Source organism: Strigops habroptila, chromosome 5 (genome assembly GCF_004027225.2).
Source record: "Strigops habroptila isolate Jane chromosome 5, bStrHab1.2.pri, whole genome shotgun sequence".
In the NCBI taxonomy this organism is placed as follows: domain Eukaryota; kingdom Metazoa; phylum Chordata; class Aves; order Psittaciformes; family Psittacidae; genus Strigops; species Strigops habroptila.
In genome coordinates, this window is record NC_044281.2 from 52432186 (window position 1) to 52452388 (window position 20203).

The following is a 20203-nucleotide window of genomic DNA, read 5'->3' on the forward strand; positions in this document are numbered from 1 at the left end:
ACTGGTACTTGCTAGAAATTGTTGCAGTTGTTCAGAAAGTCTGTAAGGAGGGTTTTTCAGAAAAGAAAACAGAAAAAAAAAAAAGCCTGCCATGAAACGTTTAAAAAATGAAATCTCTTGAAACAAGCTGAAATAAGGGCTTATTCTTGTTCAGTGCTGTCTAACAAACCTTAAATCTACAGCTGCATGTTTTCTTGGTAGTAAGGTGTGAGTCAAGAAACATGAGGAAAAATGGGACAGAAATGGAGAATTGGTTCTTTAAATGGGAAAGCTGAAATAGGAATAGACTAATTCTGTTTCAAAACTTCCAGCACACTATTTAGATGCAACTGTGGGATTTCTGAGGGCAAAAGACTTGTATGTCAGAAGGTTCTTTTGCAACAATGTAGACATAGGTCATCTTAAAAAAAACGTAATAAACCCCCAAATTATTAATATGTTAATTTAAAAGTTTGTTTTGCAAAGCTTAAAAAAAAAAATTCCACTTGCAACCTCACTTAAGAGTTTGGAATTAGACTCTCAGTCTTGGGAGTTACAGGTGCAGTACAAGTGTGCTGGAATTCACAGAACCACAGAATGGTTTGGGTTGGAAGAGACCTCAAAGAGGGGGTTCCAACCCCCCTGCCATGGGCAGGGACACCTTCCACTAGACCAGGTTACTCCAAGCCCTGTCCAGCCTGGCCTTGAACACTGCCAGGGGTGGGGCAGCCACAGCTTCTCTGGGCAACCTCTGCCAGGGCCTCAGCACCCTTATAAGCAAACAAATTAATGTTTGCTTATTTTGAAAAGTTTTATTAAATGCTAATTTCATCTGGTTTTTAGGGTTCAGACCACTCTCCATTAGCATAGTGCTTTACATGTGGCTGAAATGCTTTCCATATAATGTCATTGTTGGTTTCTGGTAGTTTTGTGTGAGCCCTTCTTCTCCCCAGATAATTACCATTTTAACCACAGGTGGCTTTTCAGTTTAGAAGCAGACCGGATATTGACAGACAAGCCTTTGTTTCTGTATTACAGCACTGTTACAACCGTGTAGGTGTTTAGTTAGGGCTGTAACTGATGGTTTTAAATGCTTCAGATTGGACAAATCTGGTAGTAGCTTTTAGGTGGGGGCAGTAGATTTGTTTTGAACCCTGCTAACACCAGGCGTAGCTCCGGTGTTAGTACAGAAAGTTTCAAAGTAGCCAAGAGCTGGACTGAATCCCCTTTTACATTGACGTAAGTATAGTAGCTCTTAGGCTTTTCCGATCACTGGCTTTGGGCCGCTCCAGACCCAGAGTGGGGATACCTGGCTACAAGGATGACACTGTAATCTTTAAAAGATACCAATAAAGGAGATGAATTGAAATTTCACACTGTGGCTTGAATCAGTTCTTTACTGTTCTGTGGCCTTTCAAAGAGATTCAGTGCCACTGAGAAATCTGAAGCTCAGTCACAGTCAAGTCACATTCTTAAGACTATATGGAAAAATAACAGGTTTGCCGATAGCGTCAGTTATGCTTTTTATTTTGAATACGTGTATCTACAATGCTTGGAATATCTTAACTAATAGAAACTGTAATACCAACTACTGTTAGAAGGCATGAAGTATTGCCTCACACTTACCATAACTATGTGCATTTAATAGCATGTCCCAGCGTGAGAAACAGCTTTCACGTAATACATTTACATGTTTAAGTCCGAAGAAAAATTAAGAGTCAAAGGCACAACCAAGATTTCTTGGGTTTCACTAACATACATAATATTTCAGATTAAGAAAACGTAATGCAAGAGTAACAACCTATGCAAACATCAAGTGTATAGTCACATGCTAAGACCATTTTAAAGCATAAAGTAAATGACCAGATAAATGTTCAATTGTATTTTGCGATGCTTTTCCTTCTGCTTCCATTCACACATAGTTTTGTTCTAACCTCCTTAACATACTGACTTACTTTGTTTGTTCATGGATATTTCAGGCCACTTTGCACAAGGCGCTTGATTACAGCATGTTACTAACTAGAGCATCCTCTCTAAGTACCAGACTCTGTTCTGAGGGCGGCTTCACAATAGCTACAGCTCTGATTAATTCTTATTCAAGATACTGCTGGTTTCCTCAGAGGGCCGTATATATCTCCCTCACTCGGGAACAAGTCAACAAATATCGTGGAAGGGCCTGAGCACTCTGGCAAATGACAAAGGTGTCAGGATTGTTTACATCGTCTACCAAGCTGTCATATACATTAGTGGCATCCCCCTCCACTGCTGGTGGCATAATGTAAGATGAGTTGCCTTTAGTGTATAAGCCTGTTAATACCTCAGCCTCAAATACATACATTTTAGAGTCTGTTTCCCATGTGTTTTCACCCTCAATTAGACTTTTCGGGTTCCTTTTAAAGTAGATGCCAGCTCCATATTTTTGTTCTGGAAAAAGAAAGAAACATTTTTAGAAGAAAAAAAAAAAAGCGGCCTTTAACAATCGGTTCTTATGGGGTGGTGGCACTAAGAGACTGCTTCTTGATTCAGTATAACATTTTATTACATTCCTGTTACTGCTGAATGTGTGCCATCCTCTTAGAAGTACATCTGCATTAAGTGTCTCTAATGCTAGCACAGGCCTCCCACTGGAATCATGAGCAGTGACAGCTGATGGCTGTTCTGATTTAACTGCTGCTCCAGTGATGACCATTCAGATTTAACCGTTAATCCAGTGATAGAAACATCAAGGTATAATGTATTTATATTAACACTTCAGTCAGCATGTACTAAAGACTCGGGTAAGACGGCAAGATTTTAATAACGTGAACTACAAAATAAAAGCTTTGAGATTTATAAGAAGAATGCTGTGTAAAAATGCTATTACTGTATGGCCTGGAAAAGTGCAAAGAAATTAAATGAGACCATCATCCTATTTATTACTTTGAAAGGGTGAAAATGTGCCACATATACTGCAGAGACAAGGAAAGGCAAACCTCCCTTTTTTGAACAGCTTGTTGTCTGAAATCCCAGTTCTGCATTTGACAAGCAAAATATCACACCCTTCCCCTATTGCAGGATGAAGCACTAAATGCTTATCCTTCCCATTTCTGAAAACATCTGTCTACTACAATACTTCATAAACACCACAACTTTCTTCCTAAGCATACTCTAGTTTGAATGGCAGTCTGCTCAGTCAGATTCTGACTGCAGCTGATCTGAGCAGGGCATTAGCCTAGGTGACCCTCAGAAGTACCTTCCAGCCTCAATTACTCTGTGATTCCTTTGAACATGTTTTAAAACATCAAGCTGCAGCAAGTGAATAAAGATGCTGACTTCTGACTTTTTTTAAAGAGTGACACGATAAAAGAAAACATGGACATGGCATTATGTGTATGTATGTTAACAATTCTGTCAGCAGTGTCTGGGCTAGGCTAGAATCCAGGCTTGTCCTCCCAGAGCCTTACTGACTTTACAGTATCAGGAAGGAAACTAGGAAAATCTTACCACAGATGAAAAAGTAAGCTCATACGACTCTAAATGCAGGTAAGAAACAGTTCTTGTTTAGGAATGCCATTTTTTCTGATTTTAATCCAACTTTAGTAGTCACTCACTAAGTTCATTTTGATTAAAGATGTCAAAGCAAATTATTACCTGTTGGTGGACAATACATCCTGTGAAACCCAGTCTGGCACACCAAGCTACAGAACTGCACTGGAACACGCTGGTACAACTTGTGTGTTGCTTTGTAGGTATATTGGTTTTCTTCTACTTTTTTTTTCATTTGTTGGAATGCAGCAGACAAAAGAGGATTATGTATCTTTTCAATCTGTGACATAAATAATAGTGTAGTGTAAGCAGAGAGAGACCAATATCCATGAAATTCATGAGTGCTCTTGCTCAGGCTATGTTCCATAGTGGCAGAACTTTTGACTAAGCTTAAAGGTACTGACCACAGAGCAGATCAGGTATTTGAAGTGTGCAACTGATCCACAGAAAAAGAGCCACACCGCTATTCCACATCTTTCAGAGACATGGTTACACAAGAAGAAAACAGACACGCTGCATTAGTGTCCTGGAATATTGCGCTCATTCTAACATACCAATCTCATCTTTCTCTGGAGTCCTACAAAGGAACACTTGAAGCATGAAGTAAGAAACAGAATATACACTGAAGTTAAAAGGACTTCTCAGAATTTAACCACATTTCTGGAGTTGCATTATGTTTTGAAATACTTTTTATTAGCAGTAAAGACTACATCTGTTTTAAGGATTTAGGGTGATTTGATCTTAACTTTTAAAAGCAATATATTGAAATAGTTCACTTGAGGTTTTTTAAGCATGTTTAGTTCAAATATATCAGCTGAGATTTACTTTTTTCCATTAATATTCTCTTTACCTTGAGAACACAAAGCCCAGCTTTTTCGAACTCTTTCTCTCTCTCCTTAAACTCCTGAAGGTATGATTCTACCGGTGAAATCTGGACACAGTTAGTAGTATTTGTCTTGTGAAGGTGTCCTTCTGCTTGGGCTAGATAGAAATAAGGGAGTAAAATTTTCATAGATCATAATATCTGAGGTACAGGCAAGGAGGAGGGATCCAATACTTTAGTTTCATAGTTTAGTTAAAAACCAAGTAGTTTAGTTAAATATTCTCTGAAGTAATGCCAGAGGCTAATGTTGAGAGGGACTGGTATATATATATTTTAATTTATTCTTTTTTTTTCTGTATTTATTAAAGAAACCAGAGAGAGGGGGAACAAAAAAACCCCAAAAAACCCAACCAAAACCGAAAACAATTTATCTTCTCCATTACATCTCTCCACAGCCCAACTTATATATAATGCTATCTATATTGAATGACTATACAAACATGAGGAAAAATAGATCACTCAGTAGCTTGCTGTAATGCACTACTTCTATCAACTTAATCATAGAATGATAGAATGGTTTGGGTTGGAAAGGACCTTAAGATCATCTAGTACCAACCCCCCTGCCATGGGCAGGGACACCACACACTAGACCATGTCACCCAAGACTCCGTCCAACCTGGCCTTGAACACCGCCAGGGATGGAGCATTCACAGTTCCAGTTGGGCAACCTTTGCTGTTCCAGTTCACAGCAAAGAACTTCTTCCTTAGATCTAACCTGAACTTCCACTGTTTCAGTTTAAACCCATTACCCCTTGTCCTATCACTACAGTCCCTGGTGAAGAGCGCCTCTCCTGCATCCATGTAGGCCCCCTTCAGATACTGGAAGGCTGCTCTGAGGTCTCCACGCAGCTTCTCTTCTCCAGTTTGGACAGCCCCAACTTTCTCAGCTTGTCTTTGTATGGCTCTAGTCCCCTTATCATCACAAGGAAAATCAAGGACTCTGCAGAACAAGGCCGAGGTGGGTCCTGCAACAGGGGTTTAGCTGCAGCTAGCAAAAGAGCTCAGCAAAGGTGTGTGTTTATCAAGTGCAAGTTTTGTCAGTCTCCAGTGGCCAGGCTGTAAAGTGATGCTGTCCTGGCGGAAGCCAGTTACAGTTGGCTGTACAATGGCAGCCAGCCCCTCTATAAGCTGTGCCCAAGTGGGAATACTGCCAAGAGGGTAACCAAAGATAACAAACGGTCTTTCAGGGGCTCACAGACAGAAGTACAGTAATATCAGTAATTAAAGGTATGCTCAGTATGTGTGTGAACTGAATGCAGCCTGTCTGCTCTCAGCAATACACAGATGTTGCTTCATACTTGACCTTATTTAGACACTTACTTACTTCATTAGTCACTTATTTAGTTTACATACTCATTAAGTGCAGCAGTTCCTTTTGTTTGGCTGTAGTCTCCTCTTGCATACGAAGCAGTAATTTTTCAGTTGTGAGCACTGCATCAATCACAGCGTCAGGAGGGCCACAAAATTCCAGTCTTGCTTTTTCACCTTTCACCACTTCTGATACACATACACTAGAAAGCTGCTTTCTAGATAGATCTGCAAACTCCTTTCTACCAAGGCTAAAAATGTAGTTGTTTTCAATAACAGCATGGTGACTTCCCTCAATTTGTATCATGCTTTGGAGCCATGATTCTGCTGCTTCCAATGCCATATGTATGTTCCCTTTAAGTTCAATAGCATGCTCCTTATTTGCAGCCTTTTTTACACTTTGACTGCCTGACTCTGTACCTGAAAGAAAAATTATTTTCTTTTTAGACATGCACTGGAAGAGTGAAGAGCTTTCTAGTGCTGTCACAATTTCGTACATGTAATGCAAGATGTAGAGTGCAAGAAACACACTGCTCATCTGGTACGTTCAAAACAAAAAAGAGTTTATGTACCAGGAGGTAAGGTTTCCAGGAAAAAAAAAGAAAAACAAAAAACCACAAAACCAAGCCAAAACACACATGCAGAATTTATTTGCTTTCCACTAAATGACTTCCAACAGGTTAAGCACAATGATTTTTATGTTTCAAATCTTACAAGGGAGTGCCCAGTTCCATTCCTATCAATGTAAAAATGCAAAGCGCTCACACATTTTTGCCTCCTCCTTCCCCCAAGACACATGAAAACACTGAGTTCTTTCTAAAGGAATGTGGTTTCAGATTCTCAAATCTGGAATGCTCATTTACTTGAAATGCCCCTTCTGCCCATTACTTACTCAAATGATCACTTCTGTTGTAATACTGACTTTTTCCCAGTTTGTGTGTCGCTGAATCAAGTTTTCTCTGGAAAACCTTGGAAGAAAAACATTCAGGCGGAGTTTGAAATCTCTCTTGTCAAATATACAATTTGTCTTTTCAAAACTCTGATAGATAAGCAGTTTACAGCTGCTTCGCCTTCCCCTCAGTTCTGAAATTATTAACAGTGGACATTTGTCAGCTTTTCCCCAAATTTTATTCCTGACAATACCAAAAGCCTTCCTGTTCTACATCTCCTAAGGTAAGACACCCCTTATACACTGAATGGCACCTTTAACAACTGCTTGTTGTTGTGGGATATCTGGAACTCATGGAACCACACTGGACAAAGATGTTCATTACTTGCAGTTTAATGCTGATGAATCCTTACTCAGTTTTAAAACCCAAACTATTCCCCTACCTTTACCTCAAAACTCCTCTTCATGATCACACATGGAAAGCCTCTGAGAAGCGCTACTCTACTAGGCAGTGGATTTGGCATCTGGCAAATTGCCTTTCATTTTTTCAGCAAAAAGTTTCCAATGTGCCCTGATTATCAAAGGATTAAGTGAGATGCACATAGCTGTCATACAGCTTCCTTTAGAGTTTATCGGACAGTTACAGAACATGGATCTGATCTTGGAATCATGGAATCATAGAATGGTTTGCATTGGAAGGGACCTTAAAGATCATCTAGTTCCAACTGCCCTCCACCTAGTTCTTGCACCTGCTGAAACAATGAATGGTTGAAGTTAAATGGGAACAAAAGCAAACTGTACTTTTACAGCTATCTAAAATAGTTATGTATTAATCACATCAGCTAAACATTCAATGCGGAAAATGGCTCACTGCAGTTAAAATTACCCACTGTTTGCAACCCTTCTATCACACTGGGTCATTAAACATGTCGATAGTTTTGCCCTAGGAGTGTCATACGAAAGAAAATAATGGTTAAAGAAATTTCCCAAGGAGGAATAAGTTCATTCTTTCATGAGTTAAGAGTAGAATCTTTCTTATAAATTTTCTGGCAGTCATGAGAATTTTAGAGCTCCCTCCCTTTGTAATCAAGCCACAAGGCAATGACTTTCGGTTTAGTGAAGATAAATAAAGATCTGTAAAGATCAATAATACCTGTTAATGAGACAAATAGTTTCATAAAGGGACCTGCTGCTCACAAACATTGTAACTAGTACAGAATTCAGATTTTCTTAATTTGTAGTCATCTGTGAGAATATTTTTACAGTTTTGGGTTTTCATTACTAGTAGTTAGCATATTTGTTACCTGATAGTCATCATTGTCATCTGGGCAAAGGACAAACTGCACATCCATCTTCTTCTCAGGCTGTTCCCTGGCAAAATTTAAAACCTCTTCAATCATGATCTGTGCCACTGCACCAATAGGCAGCATTGACGAGCAAATACCAGTTGCTGGAAAAGAAACTGAGGGAGATTGGCAGTCCTGAATGTAATACAGGCATCTGGTCACTGCAGCTTTTAATTCCTGCATGAAAAGCAAATGGTTTAGTCCCCACATCACTCAAGATGAAAATTAATTAAAAACCAATCGAACTGATTATCACCTCACACAGTAACACTGGGTGGTGGTATTGTGGCCATACAATGTGCAGCACAAACTCACAGGGCAGATTATAGCCTTTTGTTCGTAAGATTTTATAAGACAAAAGATCTTTAAGATGAGACTTTAGTTCATCCTGAAGAGCTGAACCTGCTTTTTGCAGCAGTGTTCTTGCAACGGGAGAGTAAGGCTCGCCATTCACAGATACAGAATTAACAACAGCTGTAGTCTGGAAAAAAAGAGCAAAGTTTCAGTATAATTCAGGTTTACAATTTGCAAGCTTTGCTACTACAGAGAGCACTCTTTCTAGGAACAGTTCATTTTAAAAAAGCCTGGCTGCAGCACATCAGCTGTTTGAAAGATTCTCTACTGTTTATTACTAAGGACAGTGCTGGAATACATCAAAGTACGCACATTCTGGTGGCAATAAACGCCTACATACTTTTCAGAAGCCAACAGCATGCACAAGACCCATTCCAGTCGTCTGAGTGTGTTCAGCAGAATTATTACTGCAGCTATGGAAGTGACCCGTATGTGCCTCACCAAATGCAATTCTGCAGCCAATTATCAACAAGCAGGAGAGACCTATGGCTGTGGCTGTTATCCCAGCCCTTGCTGACGCTCCCCGTGTTAGAGTAGTCACCAGGCTAGCAGGGTCAGTACACACAGGGGAACTCCAAAGCTATGGTTGCTTCAAATTCCAGTGGAAAGACCAGATTCCCACAGGTCTTTTATATTTCAAATTAAATATGTAAAATGCAAAAAATTTGTTTTCAGAATGCTGATAACAGCAGTAGTTGTTCTAACTTTTAATTGTTGAAGATTATCTACAGTTACAAGACTTTGGAGCATATTTTCCTCATAGTCTTGAAGGCATGTGGTATTTTTCAGTGCTGTATAATTGGTTGATAAAATTCCCCACAGTGTCAACTTTACAATCTCTTGCTCTCACATCAGCAAAATTAACTTTCTATTCAATTAAGATACTTCTTTAAAATAAAAGTTACAATTTGCCTTTAGCAAATACTGTATCTTTTAGGAAATGGCTAAATGCCATCCCCGTGATGTAGCTTCCAGTCTAAGAGCTCTGTTGGATTACTATGACTAAGCTCATACATTTTGCATCAGATTTTCTAGCTAAAAAGTTAAACGAATCAATTTAAATGATGCACTGTTTAAAGGTAAGGTGCCCATCATCTGTATAAGTTATTTTCAGCTGTTGCAGTGTTTGCTGAGTAACTCCAGCAGTGGCATCTATGAGAACATAAATTACAGGAAAAAAAGCAAGGCAAAAAAATAAGAGTAGACTTCTAGGGAATGCATGATAAAATGTGGACTCCCATGATGTTATAATAAGATAAACATTAGCATAGGGGTAAGTTATTATTAATTATCCAATCTTTAGCTGCTTTCTATCACACTATAACAGCATGTGTACAAAACAGAAATAAAAATGTTTTGACTTTTAATACCCATTTAGAAACAAAGAAACAAAAAACCCAAACAAAAATATGTTAAAAAAATACCCACCAAAAACCAGCAAACAAAATCAACAACTTCTTGCCACTATAGTTTATTTACCATTTGTAAATTCTCATCAGGCTGAGAAGATGGTGAACCAATCTTAGTGGACCAATATGTGTTCTGAACTCTTGGGCTCCAAATCCTGCAAAGACTGGGAGGCAACTCCTTGTTCGGCATATCACAGGGCAGACTTACCTTCTGCTCTTCAAGGAATCCTCTTACGATGCTCAAGCGAACACCTCCATGCTTGATGCAAGTTGAAAGCTGGCTTGATGAAGCTGAAAGAGTTTCCTGAAGCAAACTGGTATCACCCAGAAACTTTTCACAGGCCTTCTTAATTTCTGCAACTGCAGGCTCATAGGGGTTCACCAGGCGGATTTCCCTGAGACAGCTTGGTGGACTTGCCTCAATAAATTCCTTTATAGCCATTACAATTACTTGAGCACACACATTGAGCGGGAAGCGAAAAACACCTGAACTCACTGCTGGGATAGCCACAGACTTTATATCATTTTTTTGAACACTAACATACCTCAGAACATTCAAAATAGCTTCTTGAAGTAGGTTGCAACATCTTTCCTTTTCAGAAGCAACCCACAATGGACCAACTGCATGAATAATTTTTTTACAAGGGAGCTTCCCTCCGCCTGTCACTGCTATTTTGCCAGCTGTGAGTTGTCCATGCTTTTGAATATAATGATTGCTTTCTGCTTGTATTTCTGGCCCTCCGGCATCCACAAGGGCTAAAGCAAGGCCTCCAGAATGGTTAAGAAATTCATTGGCTGAATTCACCAAAGCGTCAGCCTTGTGTCTTGTGAGATCATCCTTACAAACACAAATGTCAATCCCCTGCTTCATTTTTTTCCTGTATACTTCAACAGCGCATTTTGTACCTTTGAAGGTCAATGTACAAGCAAACTTTTCGTAAACAAGTTTACTTAGACAGTTCTCTCTTTTCTTAAGAGCTTCATAGGCATCTTTATTGATGGGAATCATCAAGCTGTCCTCATCCATTACCATGCTTGGCCCTAGGATACAGAATAATGTAAAGTGTAATCCAAGATACTACTGTCAAAACATTGCTTTTTATATAGAAGTAAGGTTTATAGCTCTCAATTGTATCTTACTCTCACACCTACCAGATTTTTGGCACAGTCTGATCTCTCTGCCTTTTCCACAGGCTTAGAAAGCCCAGCTAAGCACAGAAAGGCACTAAAAGATTACAACAATATCACTGAGCCTGTGGTGACTTGAGGATTTGAGTTTGCCTTACTGTTTTCCTGAGGAAGAAATCTGGTTAAGATGCGTCTCCTCCTGCTGCGTGTTTTCTCTCTCTCACTTACCTACTGTTTATTCTCGCCTGGCTGAAGCCTCCTTCTGCCCTCTCCAGGGCATTTTATTTTAGCATTTTGTTACCGATTTCCAGCAAGGTCCAAGGGCGAGTTCCCCAGGCCTTTGCAGAGCCAGTAACTCACAGCTACACTGGCTGAGGAACACTTGCCAATACGTTCATTTAATGACGGCACAGAGACCTTATGCTGAGCTTTGTCTAATTCCGCGGCTCTTTTTTGGTCTGCACTTAAGTCTCACAAGTAAGTTTTTTTGTTGGTGGTTTTTTTTTTTTTTTAATGGAATTCATGAATTCAGAAGGGTTTTTTAAACCACTTTTTTTAGGGAACAAAAATAATGGTAAAGAGCGGGGTGATTTTTACATTGTCACTATGGCCATACAGCCCTCTCCTGGCAGATGTCAGCAGTATGGCATACAGTAGTTATGTTAATTAGTGTAAATGAATTTGTATGAGTTTAATCAAACTTTCCTCTGGGGTATGCTACCTGCTTGTAAAGAGTTTAACATTTTGCACTTATATACGCACTGATTCATCAAAACGCTTCTGAGCTCTTACTTTTAAAAGAGAAATGCAAGCAAATCCTGTTGAAGCAATGAATAATAATGTTGAATCATAACTGTGTCTAATTCATATATTTCAGGTTGCTTTTGGCTATTTCACATCAATATTTTCCAGTTTGCTGGCTGTGGCTGGCAATTTTCAACTTAAATACAGGAACACACTTTGCAGATGGCTAAATGAGAGGCTTACCTAAATCGCTCTTCTCTTTGGAGATCTCTGGACAGTAGTAACTCTATTGTAACAAAAACGAGAAAGTAAATGTTACTGCCTGACCGTTGCGTTCCTACAGGAGCCGTTCTGTTGCAAGCAAGACCGGCAGCGCCGCCTTTTCAAAACTAAGTACGAAGTGTTCTGATATTTAAAATGCTGTTCAGAGCTGCAATTGTGGTGACCGCACCGCTGTGCGTGAGGTTATCCACAGCTTACGGTAGCTCCGGCCCGCCTGTGGGTGGTGAGCAGCCGGGAAATTTTACTTCTTCCCGAGAGCTAGACCAGAAAAGAACTCTTTCTGTGGGGTTTTACGTTTGGTTGTTGGTTTATTCCCCTGGGCCTGAAGCCCGGTGGCAGCGCTGTGCGGGAAGCCCCGGCCCGGCCCTTCGCACAGGGGCAGCTCCAGCCGCAGCTCCCCAGACCCCCGAGGGTGCTGCCTCCAGCCCCGAGCCCTCCACCCCCCTCCAGCCCCGCTCTGTTACCTGGAGAATCCCCATTAACCGGCGCGGCGCGGCCGTCTCTCCCTCAGCGCCGGTGGCGAGAGAAGGGCGCGGGGCGGGGAACTGCGGCCCCGAGCGGCGGAGCGGGAAACGAAAGCGAAAGCGGGTGGCGGTACCGTCATGGCGGCGTCGCCGCTGCTGGTGCGGCTTTGCCCCGCGCCCGATGCCAGCGAGAAGGCGTTGCTCAAGCTCCAGAGCTACTTCCAGTCAGGGAAGCGGTCGGGGGGCGGCGAGTGCGAGGTGCGGGCGGGCCCCGTGCCCGGCACCTACTTGGTGCTCTTCCAGCAGGAGCAAGGTATGTACGGCGCCGGGGTGAGGCGCTAGGGCGGGCGGCGCGGCTCTGAGGCGGCAGGACCCGCGAGGGGTGAGGGGGTCTGCAGAGCCCCGGCCGCCCCGGAGGGCCGCTCGCACGGAGGCCCCGCGGCCGAGTGACCGTGTGAGGGGGCTGGAAATGGCTGCCATGGGCACCATACTGCACCACTGGGTGGGCAAGGAGCAGGTGGTCTCTGTGACAGCCACTTGTCAAGACTTCAGGTAGGTTTATCAGCCTTCTCTGTCTCCAAATTACTGCAGATAAGAAGAGTGTGGAATCTCGGACGGATCACGCCGTGGAAATCGGTGCCAGGCGCTTGAAGGTAGTCATCCAGCCGGAAGAAGGGGACCTGAGCAAGAGCCGGTTTACAAAGCAGGCATTCTCTAGCTGCCCCATCCCCTCCCGCTCTTCCCCACCTCCTCAGAAGGAGCAGCAGGCAGCCAAAGGCCATGGAGACACCACAAGAGAAGTCATTACCAAAAAGGTACACCAGGAAGAGCGGTAACAACCAGTGCCATGACTGCTTGTAGTTTCACAAGTCCTTTGTGTTGCTTTATGTTGCACTTCAATATTTCATGCCAAGTATGTTCATTCATGTTATAGAATGTTCAATGTCAGTTACATTATCTTAGTCAATAAAATGGGGGCAAGGAATGACTTTGGAATGCTGGACCACAGGTCATCCATACACGCTAACAGGCAGCATGTTCTCCAGCATGGCTTTGGCATGTGCCAACCACTATTCCTCAAAGCAGCACCCTGGCAGGTTTCAGGGGATAGAATGCACCGAGGACTGCTCCCAAAAGGTGGAAGAATTGCATAAGATTTGGATCCCTCCCTGCTACACAGACCTCTAACACTGTTTCAGCACATTTTGCACCTTCCAACAGCCCTAATTACTTCCATCCTTTACCTCAGTGTTAAAAATATCTGCTCTGATGAGGTGTAGCACAGCGAACACTGTTTCAGACACTTTGAACTAAAAGTTATGCAGAAAAGACCAACTGTGTGTTAGGAACATGGGGGAGGGCCAGACTACACATTACATGATGTGGATATGGCTCTACGGAGACTGATATCTGCCCCAGAAGGTTTAGCCTACTTTGCATAGTAGCATAGATGTAGCTTTTGAGGTATAGCATGTGCTAACGTAGTGATTACCTGGCATCTGTAGCAGTATACTGAAAATTTCTCTATCCTTCTGTCTGTGCAAAGTAGGGATGTGAACATGTTTGTTATTATTTTTCAGAATCCCATTTTCTGCCTTAAACCTGAGTTACTAAAGCATGACTTTTTTTAAAGACTCTTTTTTAAAGAAAGAGAGTAAGAGAAAACTAGCAGTCTAACATAATTAAAGAACAATGCGATATTAAATGTGCTGTTAAAACATCTTGTAGCTCTGTCACTGGACACTAAGGGGACAGGCAGGTTCTTTTGGGGATCCTTGGCAGAATGATGATGGCCCTAAGTTATAGTTACAATTAAAGCCTTATTTTTTTAACAGGATTCTATAATTAACATAGCATAGAATTAGTGATCAGAATAGCACAGGATTTCTACAAGCATAATCAGTGTAGGACAATTTTATAAATAGCATAGCACTGAATTTTATAGCAAATCTTAGCTTGTGGTTTCTAATCACCTCTGCAGATCATGTCAAATCTTAGTACTTGGCTTGCTGTATCAATGTAACATATCTAGACTTGAAACCCACATAAAAGTGTATGAGACATTTACTCAGTCCTCAGAGAAAGCAGAGAATGGTGGAGGTATCCCTGGCCACTGGGGGATCATGGGTCTCACTGTCCAGGAGAAGTTGTGATCCAGGTTCCCACTTGGGACTTGTAAATGCTTGATTTTGTAGACAGTGCTCTGCATGCTGTTTAGCTTCAAGGCCAGTAAGGAGGGGAGTAGCTGGCCGGATGCCCAGAAACCTTGAGGATGATAGGAAAGGAAGAAGAAGTCTGTTTGCTTCATCTGGTTGATGCACAGGACCTTCAGGGCCTGATAATGGGAGGGAAAAGGGGCTAATATGTGACCAGCTCAGTCACAGAGAATGGCTGTTTGCCTTGTTAAATGGCATTAGTTATGCTAACCGTATTACTGGAGGTCAGGAGCAGAGGGTACTGGTCACAGTCTCAAAATACGTAGCAAAGTTATTGTCTTTGTTCCTGCAATGCTGATGACATTAACAAGTTCCATTTTTGCTGATGGCTTAGAAGCAAATTGCTTTCCTTACACATGTGTAATGTCAGTATGCATGACAAAAAAGAAATGCTATATGCAAATGTGTCTGTGGTAACCTACCCCCACTGAGATGTACCAGAGCTTTTTCTTACTGAGAATATAGAAGCAGCAAGCAGACAATCTTAGAAAAAATAAATACTGATTTCTTCTTGTCTTTTTAGATATTTCTTACAGTATCTGCGACTTTGAATACTAGTATGTTCACTGACCAGCAAAGGAAGAGAATTACCATTATATGTCCAAATTTAAAGAGAGAAGGAAATCCTGATATTGATGGATCTGAGAAACTGACAGGAGATTTTGCAGACATTGAGAAAGCTTATTGCTACTTTAAGGGTATCCTTGCAGGCAATGACGCGAACTGTGATTTTTCACATTCTGAAAGTAAGAATGGTTTGAAAGATGAAAATGGTCTGAATACTGAAGAACTGAATGAGTTTACAGTTCCGTCAGCTCTGTATGAATATTTCAGTCATACCTGCAAAGAGCAAATCAAAGTACTACATGAACATTTTGGGGTGCGTATAAGAAGTAAAAATTGTTACAATGGAACCACATCAGTAGGCTTCACTTCTGGTAGAAGTCCTGCATCAATACAACAAGCTAGTGATTTTTTTATCAGAACTTTTCAGAAAAGTGTGGAAAATCTGAGACAGGAAGAACTTCCTGTCACAAACAGTTACATATTAAGTGAGACAATAATGAAATTAAATGCTAAGTTTAATAATCTTCTTGCCAAAGAGGAAGGTAATCAGTTGCTACTTCGTGGTCCAGCAAGTGAGATTTTAGCTGCCAAAAAATTTCTAGCAGAGGAAGATGAGAACAGCCAAGCTGGAAAGTATATGAAAACGTCATCTGAACTGTACAAATACAGGAATGGAATTGAAGTTGATGCTTCTGTGTTTAAGCTGTTGGAGACAATATTAAGCAAAGAAATTGAAGACATTAAAGACAAATTTGATACCACAATTGAAAAGAAAGACATTTCATATGACCAGAAGATGCTGATAATATTTAAGCCCAGGATCAAAACTTTTGATATGTCTTCACATGCTACCGAATGTTTCATCAATGCATTTCAGAGTGCCTCTGCAATGTTAAGAGAAAAACTCGTCAGCTTGAAGCTTTCAGAAGGTCAGAAGAAAAGATTAAATATGTTACTTGATGGAAGACAATTGGAAAATCTGCATGTAATGCTTAAGAAGAAGAAAGACAAATTCATGTTAATTGGCTTACCAAACCATCTTTCTGATGCTGAAAAGTACATAATGGACTTTCTTATCACTGAGAACTCAACGCAAACTAAAAATAGGACACCACTGACCTCTGATCTCAGCTATCAAGAAGCTACAGGAGCATCTAAGAACAAATACAATGGCAGGCAAAAGAATAATTTTTCTTCTGAAGGACAGGCTAAGGCAAAGACAGAAGAAAATGACAAAGATACTTGTCCAATTTGCATGGAGATAATTAATAACAAAGAAACACTGAGAAAGTGCAAACATGCATTTTGCAAAAGTTGCATCGACCAGGCCATGACTTACAAGCAAGTTTGTCCTGTTTGCAATACTTTCTATGGAGTCATGAAAGGAGACCAACCAGAGGGGGAAATGTCAAGTAGAATTCTGTCTTCAGCTCTCCCTGGTTATCCCAGTTGTGGTACTATTGAGATTACATATAATATGTACAGTGGTATTCAAACTGTAAGTATATTTAAAGATTCATAAAAGAGATTTTTCCCACAACAAAACCAATATTGAACATAAAATTAGCTATTTTCCTGTCATTTTAATGCACATCCAGGAGAGACATTTCTTTATTCTGTACAAATCTGCAAGTATTTAATTCAGTATTTTTGGGTGCAATTAAGTAATGCAGTAGGAATTAAAAAGTTAAATAGAAGCCGTTTTATTTGCAGCAGGACAGAGCTACCTATCTGTAGTTTGCACATTGGGAATAACTGAACTGAAATCTATGGAGTAGTATCATTTAAACAACATTGTGTGAGTATAGCGGGATTTTTCTGAGGAATTCTCTTAGCTGCGGACACCAATGGACCAAAATGAATAATGGGCTGGCTTGTGAGCTTTTCAGGTGAGATATCAGCTTATGTTGTGTGCTTAGAGTCATGACTAAGACTAAAAATGGCATGAATGAAAAAGTCAGGGGTGGGGTGACATGCATTTCGGATAGCAAAGATGAGAAAACAACTTTAAAAATAACAATGGATACATGCGTGATGGCAAGAAAATGTGAATGAAACTTCTATGAAAGAAACTATCTAATGAGAAAACTCCTCAAAATCAGTCATCAGTCATGCTATGTCCTCCTGAATCAAAGACAGGATAAAAAGTGTTGCAACAGCTGGTATGTGTCATTTTCACACTTTCAAAGCGTTTATGACATACAATGGGTTTTTTGTTTGGCTTTTTTTTACAAAACAGAACAACCATCCAAACCCAGGGAAACCTTATTTGTCAACTTTTCGAAAAGCCTATTTACCTGACAATAAAGAAGGGCGAGAAATTCTGCAGCTCCTCAGAAAAGCCTTTAACCAAAAATTGATTTTCACGGTGGGGGAGTCACGTACTACTGGTGCAACAGGTGTTATCACATGGAATGATATTCACCACAAAACTTCCACGGTGGGAGGACCTACGAAGTAAGTAGTCTTCTCTTTATGTAATTTTATTGCTCTTTATGTAATTTCATTTATTAGATGAGTCAGGAAGGCTGCCCTCAATATTTTCCACATTAGAGCTTTCAGATTTTGTCATTGACAAAGTGATTGCGGAATGCTCTATGGATCCCGACTTGAATCACCTCACCAATTTGGACAACCAAACAGTCCAAACAGCTGAACAGGATGAGCTCAGTCTTCTGTTGGCCTTCAGGCCACTCATTCACCAGTGAACTGTGTAAAGCACCTACTCAGTTAATAACTGCTCTGGTTAGAGACTACTTATAGTGCAGAACAGGACAGCAAGCTCTTGATAGCAGCTAAGGTTGGACTCCTTATCCAAAACCTCCTGTTTTGCACCAGGAGGTGCTGGTCTGTTATGACCCCAGTAAAGACAGTACTCAGACTCTGGAAAACGTGATTTGAAATTCTTCGTATAAGGGCTAACAGCAAGAAGAGATTGTAGTATAGATATGGTTCTGTTCTTTTAGATGCTATGAACCCCGAGTTGTGCAGCATTTAGTGGGCCTCCGATCAGAGCAGAGGGTGCCATGCCGACCCCATCCATAGAAGGGGTTACCTCATTTTGGTCGTTCGAGCTATTACAGGATTTTCTTAGTAGAAGACAATCTCTGTTCAGTATTTCTTGAGGACTTGGTGCACTTCTAGATAAAGGCAAGGATGCACAGGTGGTGTAATCACCAGTACAAAGTGGGAGCTGCCCAAGTCTGTCACGCAGCCATGGGATGTGCGCAGCACAACACAGTGCTGAAGGCCACACTGCACATCCAGCACAGCACAGCATGGCACAGGCCTGGGCCTGTCCCAGTGAACTGTGGATCGCTAATTCCTCAATGTATAACAGCCTTCTTGTCAGCATCACTACATTCCACCCCTTAATGCACACACCATTGACCATTCTGAAAGATACGATTAACTACAGATAATACCAGTAAACTGTTTGGCTCCTGGAAGAAGTCTTACAGAGACAAGAGGAAGGCTTGGAACAATCCATTCAAGCTTGTTTCAGCTTCTCAGGGGCAGGTGAATTCTTGCAAGCTCCCAAGGTTTATGTCTAGATCCCTCTTCTTGGGCTAGGATCATAAAAGAACTGAAAGTATTAGTTTTACTTTATCGCTGCTTCTGCCCAGCTGCTCTCCCTGGTTATCACTTGCTTCATACCTACTTTTGGTGATGCACTACTTAAAATCCGGAGGTGGCATTATATTTGTGTTTTAGATGCCCACTTGGATACACTTTGGCTCTGATTTTTACAAAGATGCATGCCCAACCGCCCTATCATTTTCAAATTTTTATTTTTTCATTCTCAAAAGCAGGCAGCTTTGAAAATCAAGTCCTTGGTGTCAGTTTGGTAAACCAAATTTAGCAGCTCCTTTTCTTAAGTTTTTAGCTTTACAGATGTACCACCTCTCTCATCTGCAAAATAGGATCTGTTTTCTTTGTAGAGTAAAAGGAAATGCATAAGATTTGTAAAGCGTTCTAAGAGATTTTGATGAGAAGGTTCTGTAGAACTGTGAAGAGCTTCATTGCAGAAGTGTTCTTTTTTCTTCTAGCTTTGGTTATCCTGATCCTGATTATCTGCACCGGGTTCGATTGGAATTGAAAGCAAAAGGAATTGAATAAAGAAATTTATCAACTGTCAACTCTTAAGCACAGTAACTGAACTTGTAGCAGTTAATTTACTATTCAATCACTGAGAAGAAATTACTTCGTTCAATTGCTGCACTTAAACCACTTTTATTTCATAGTCAGCTAAGAAAAGTAATCTTTTCCATGAAGTGATATATGCTGTTTTTACACATCATTTACTTCCTTGAATAATACTTCTCTGTATGTGTAGCCTTTACAGAATTTGGGTCTTGTGAGCACAGCATCAGTACTCATTGCAGTTGTTGAATTTCAAATTGTATATCTTACTTTACCAGTGAATCTGATCTGCACTTTTTTCCCACAAGTCCTCAACCTGATCACCAAAACTGTCAGATCCACTACTAGCTTTTATATGATACAATGCTTTAGCTTTGTGTTATTACCTCTGTCATCTTGGATAGCATGAGGTAACCCATCTGCTTGGAAAATTTCTATGCAGCTGTTACAGCACCAGCTGTGATCAGGCTGTGGTCTTTTGCTTATTTTCCTTTTCAGGGTAGAAATGGCAGTAGTGGTTTGGGGTTTACACATTAAATTAGCATGGATAATTTATGAGGGGGTGCGTGGATGCTGCTGTGGTGGTTTTAACCTGTAGGAGTGCTAAATGATCAGAGCCATGTTGGAGTGAATGGAAAGTAAATGGTGCCTGTGGCCATCTCTGATCATGGGGTCCTGGTTCTGTGCCTTCCATTGTGTTTGAGCTTAAATACAACTTTTAAGTCAGCTTTACAAGTATAAAACTATATTCTTCCCATTGCTTCTAATGTATGCTTTAAATTGTATAACAAAGATACCTTGTTGCCGTGCTCTGCACGGTCTAAATACCCTGATAATTACCTTTAGGGGGGTGTAAAACAAGTAGCTTTTGCATAGTGCAGCCATAATTTTTAGTGAGTAAACCCATTTTTGTTAGGCTATTGAATGTAACCAATAAATAAAATGTAAAAATACCAGCTGCCCAGT

General features: G+C 40.8%; 2 protein-coding genes across 5 annotated transcripts; one reads left to right on the forward strand and one right to left on the reverse strand.

Moving 5' to 3' along the window:
- Positions 1–1160: 1160 nt before the first annotated feature.
- On the reverse strand, positions 1161–12396 carry PARP9 (poly(ADP-ribose) polymerase family member 9). Of its 3 annotated transcripts, XM_030488285.1 has the most exons (11): positions 12312–12396; positions 11809–11851; positions 9902–10734; positions 8187–8411; positions 7889–8107; positions 6588–6663; positions 5741–6115; positions 4355–4485; positions 3610–3784; positions 2130–2403; positions 1161–2098 (listed from the first exon to the last, which is right to left on the reverse strand). In XM_030488285.1, the coding sequence occupies exons 1-11, from the start codon at positions 12324–12326 to the stop codon at positions 2065–2067; spliced, it is 2400 nt and encodes a 799-aa protein (XP_030344145.1). In that variant the 5' UTR covers positions 12327–12396; the 3' UTR covers positions 1161–2064. The 3 variants fall into 3 exon arrangements, with proteins under 3 accessions (XP_030344145.1, XP_030344147.1, XP_030344148.1); XM_030488287.1 differs by lacking the exon at positions 11809–11851 and having other exon boundaries at positions 12312–12338; XM_030488288.1 differs by lacking the exons at positions 11809–11851; positions 12312–12396 and adding an exon at positions 11050–11269.
- On the forward strand, positions 11968–20190 carry DTX3L (deltex E3 ubiquitin ligase 3L). Of its 2 annotated transcripts, XM_030488284.1 has the most exons (5): positions 12423–12624; positions 12903–13126; positions 15051–16592; positions 17334–17551; positions 19144–20190. In XM_030488284.1, the coding sequence occupies exons 1-5, from the start codon at positions 12450–12452 to the stop codon at positions 19211–19213; spliced, it is 2229 nt and encodes a 742-aa protein (XP_030344144.1). In that variant the 5' UTR covers positions 12423–12449; the 3' UTR covers positions 19214–20190. The 2 variants fall into 2 exon arrangements, with proteins under 2 accessions (XP_030344143.1, XP_030344144.1); XM_030488283.1 differs by lacking the exon at positions 12903–13126 and having other exon boundaries at positions 11968–12624.
- Positions 20191–20203: the final 13 nt, after the last annotated feature.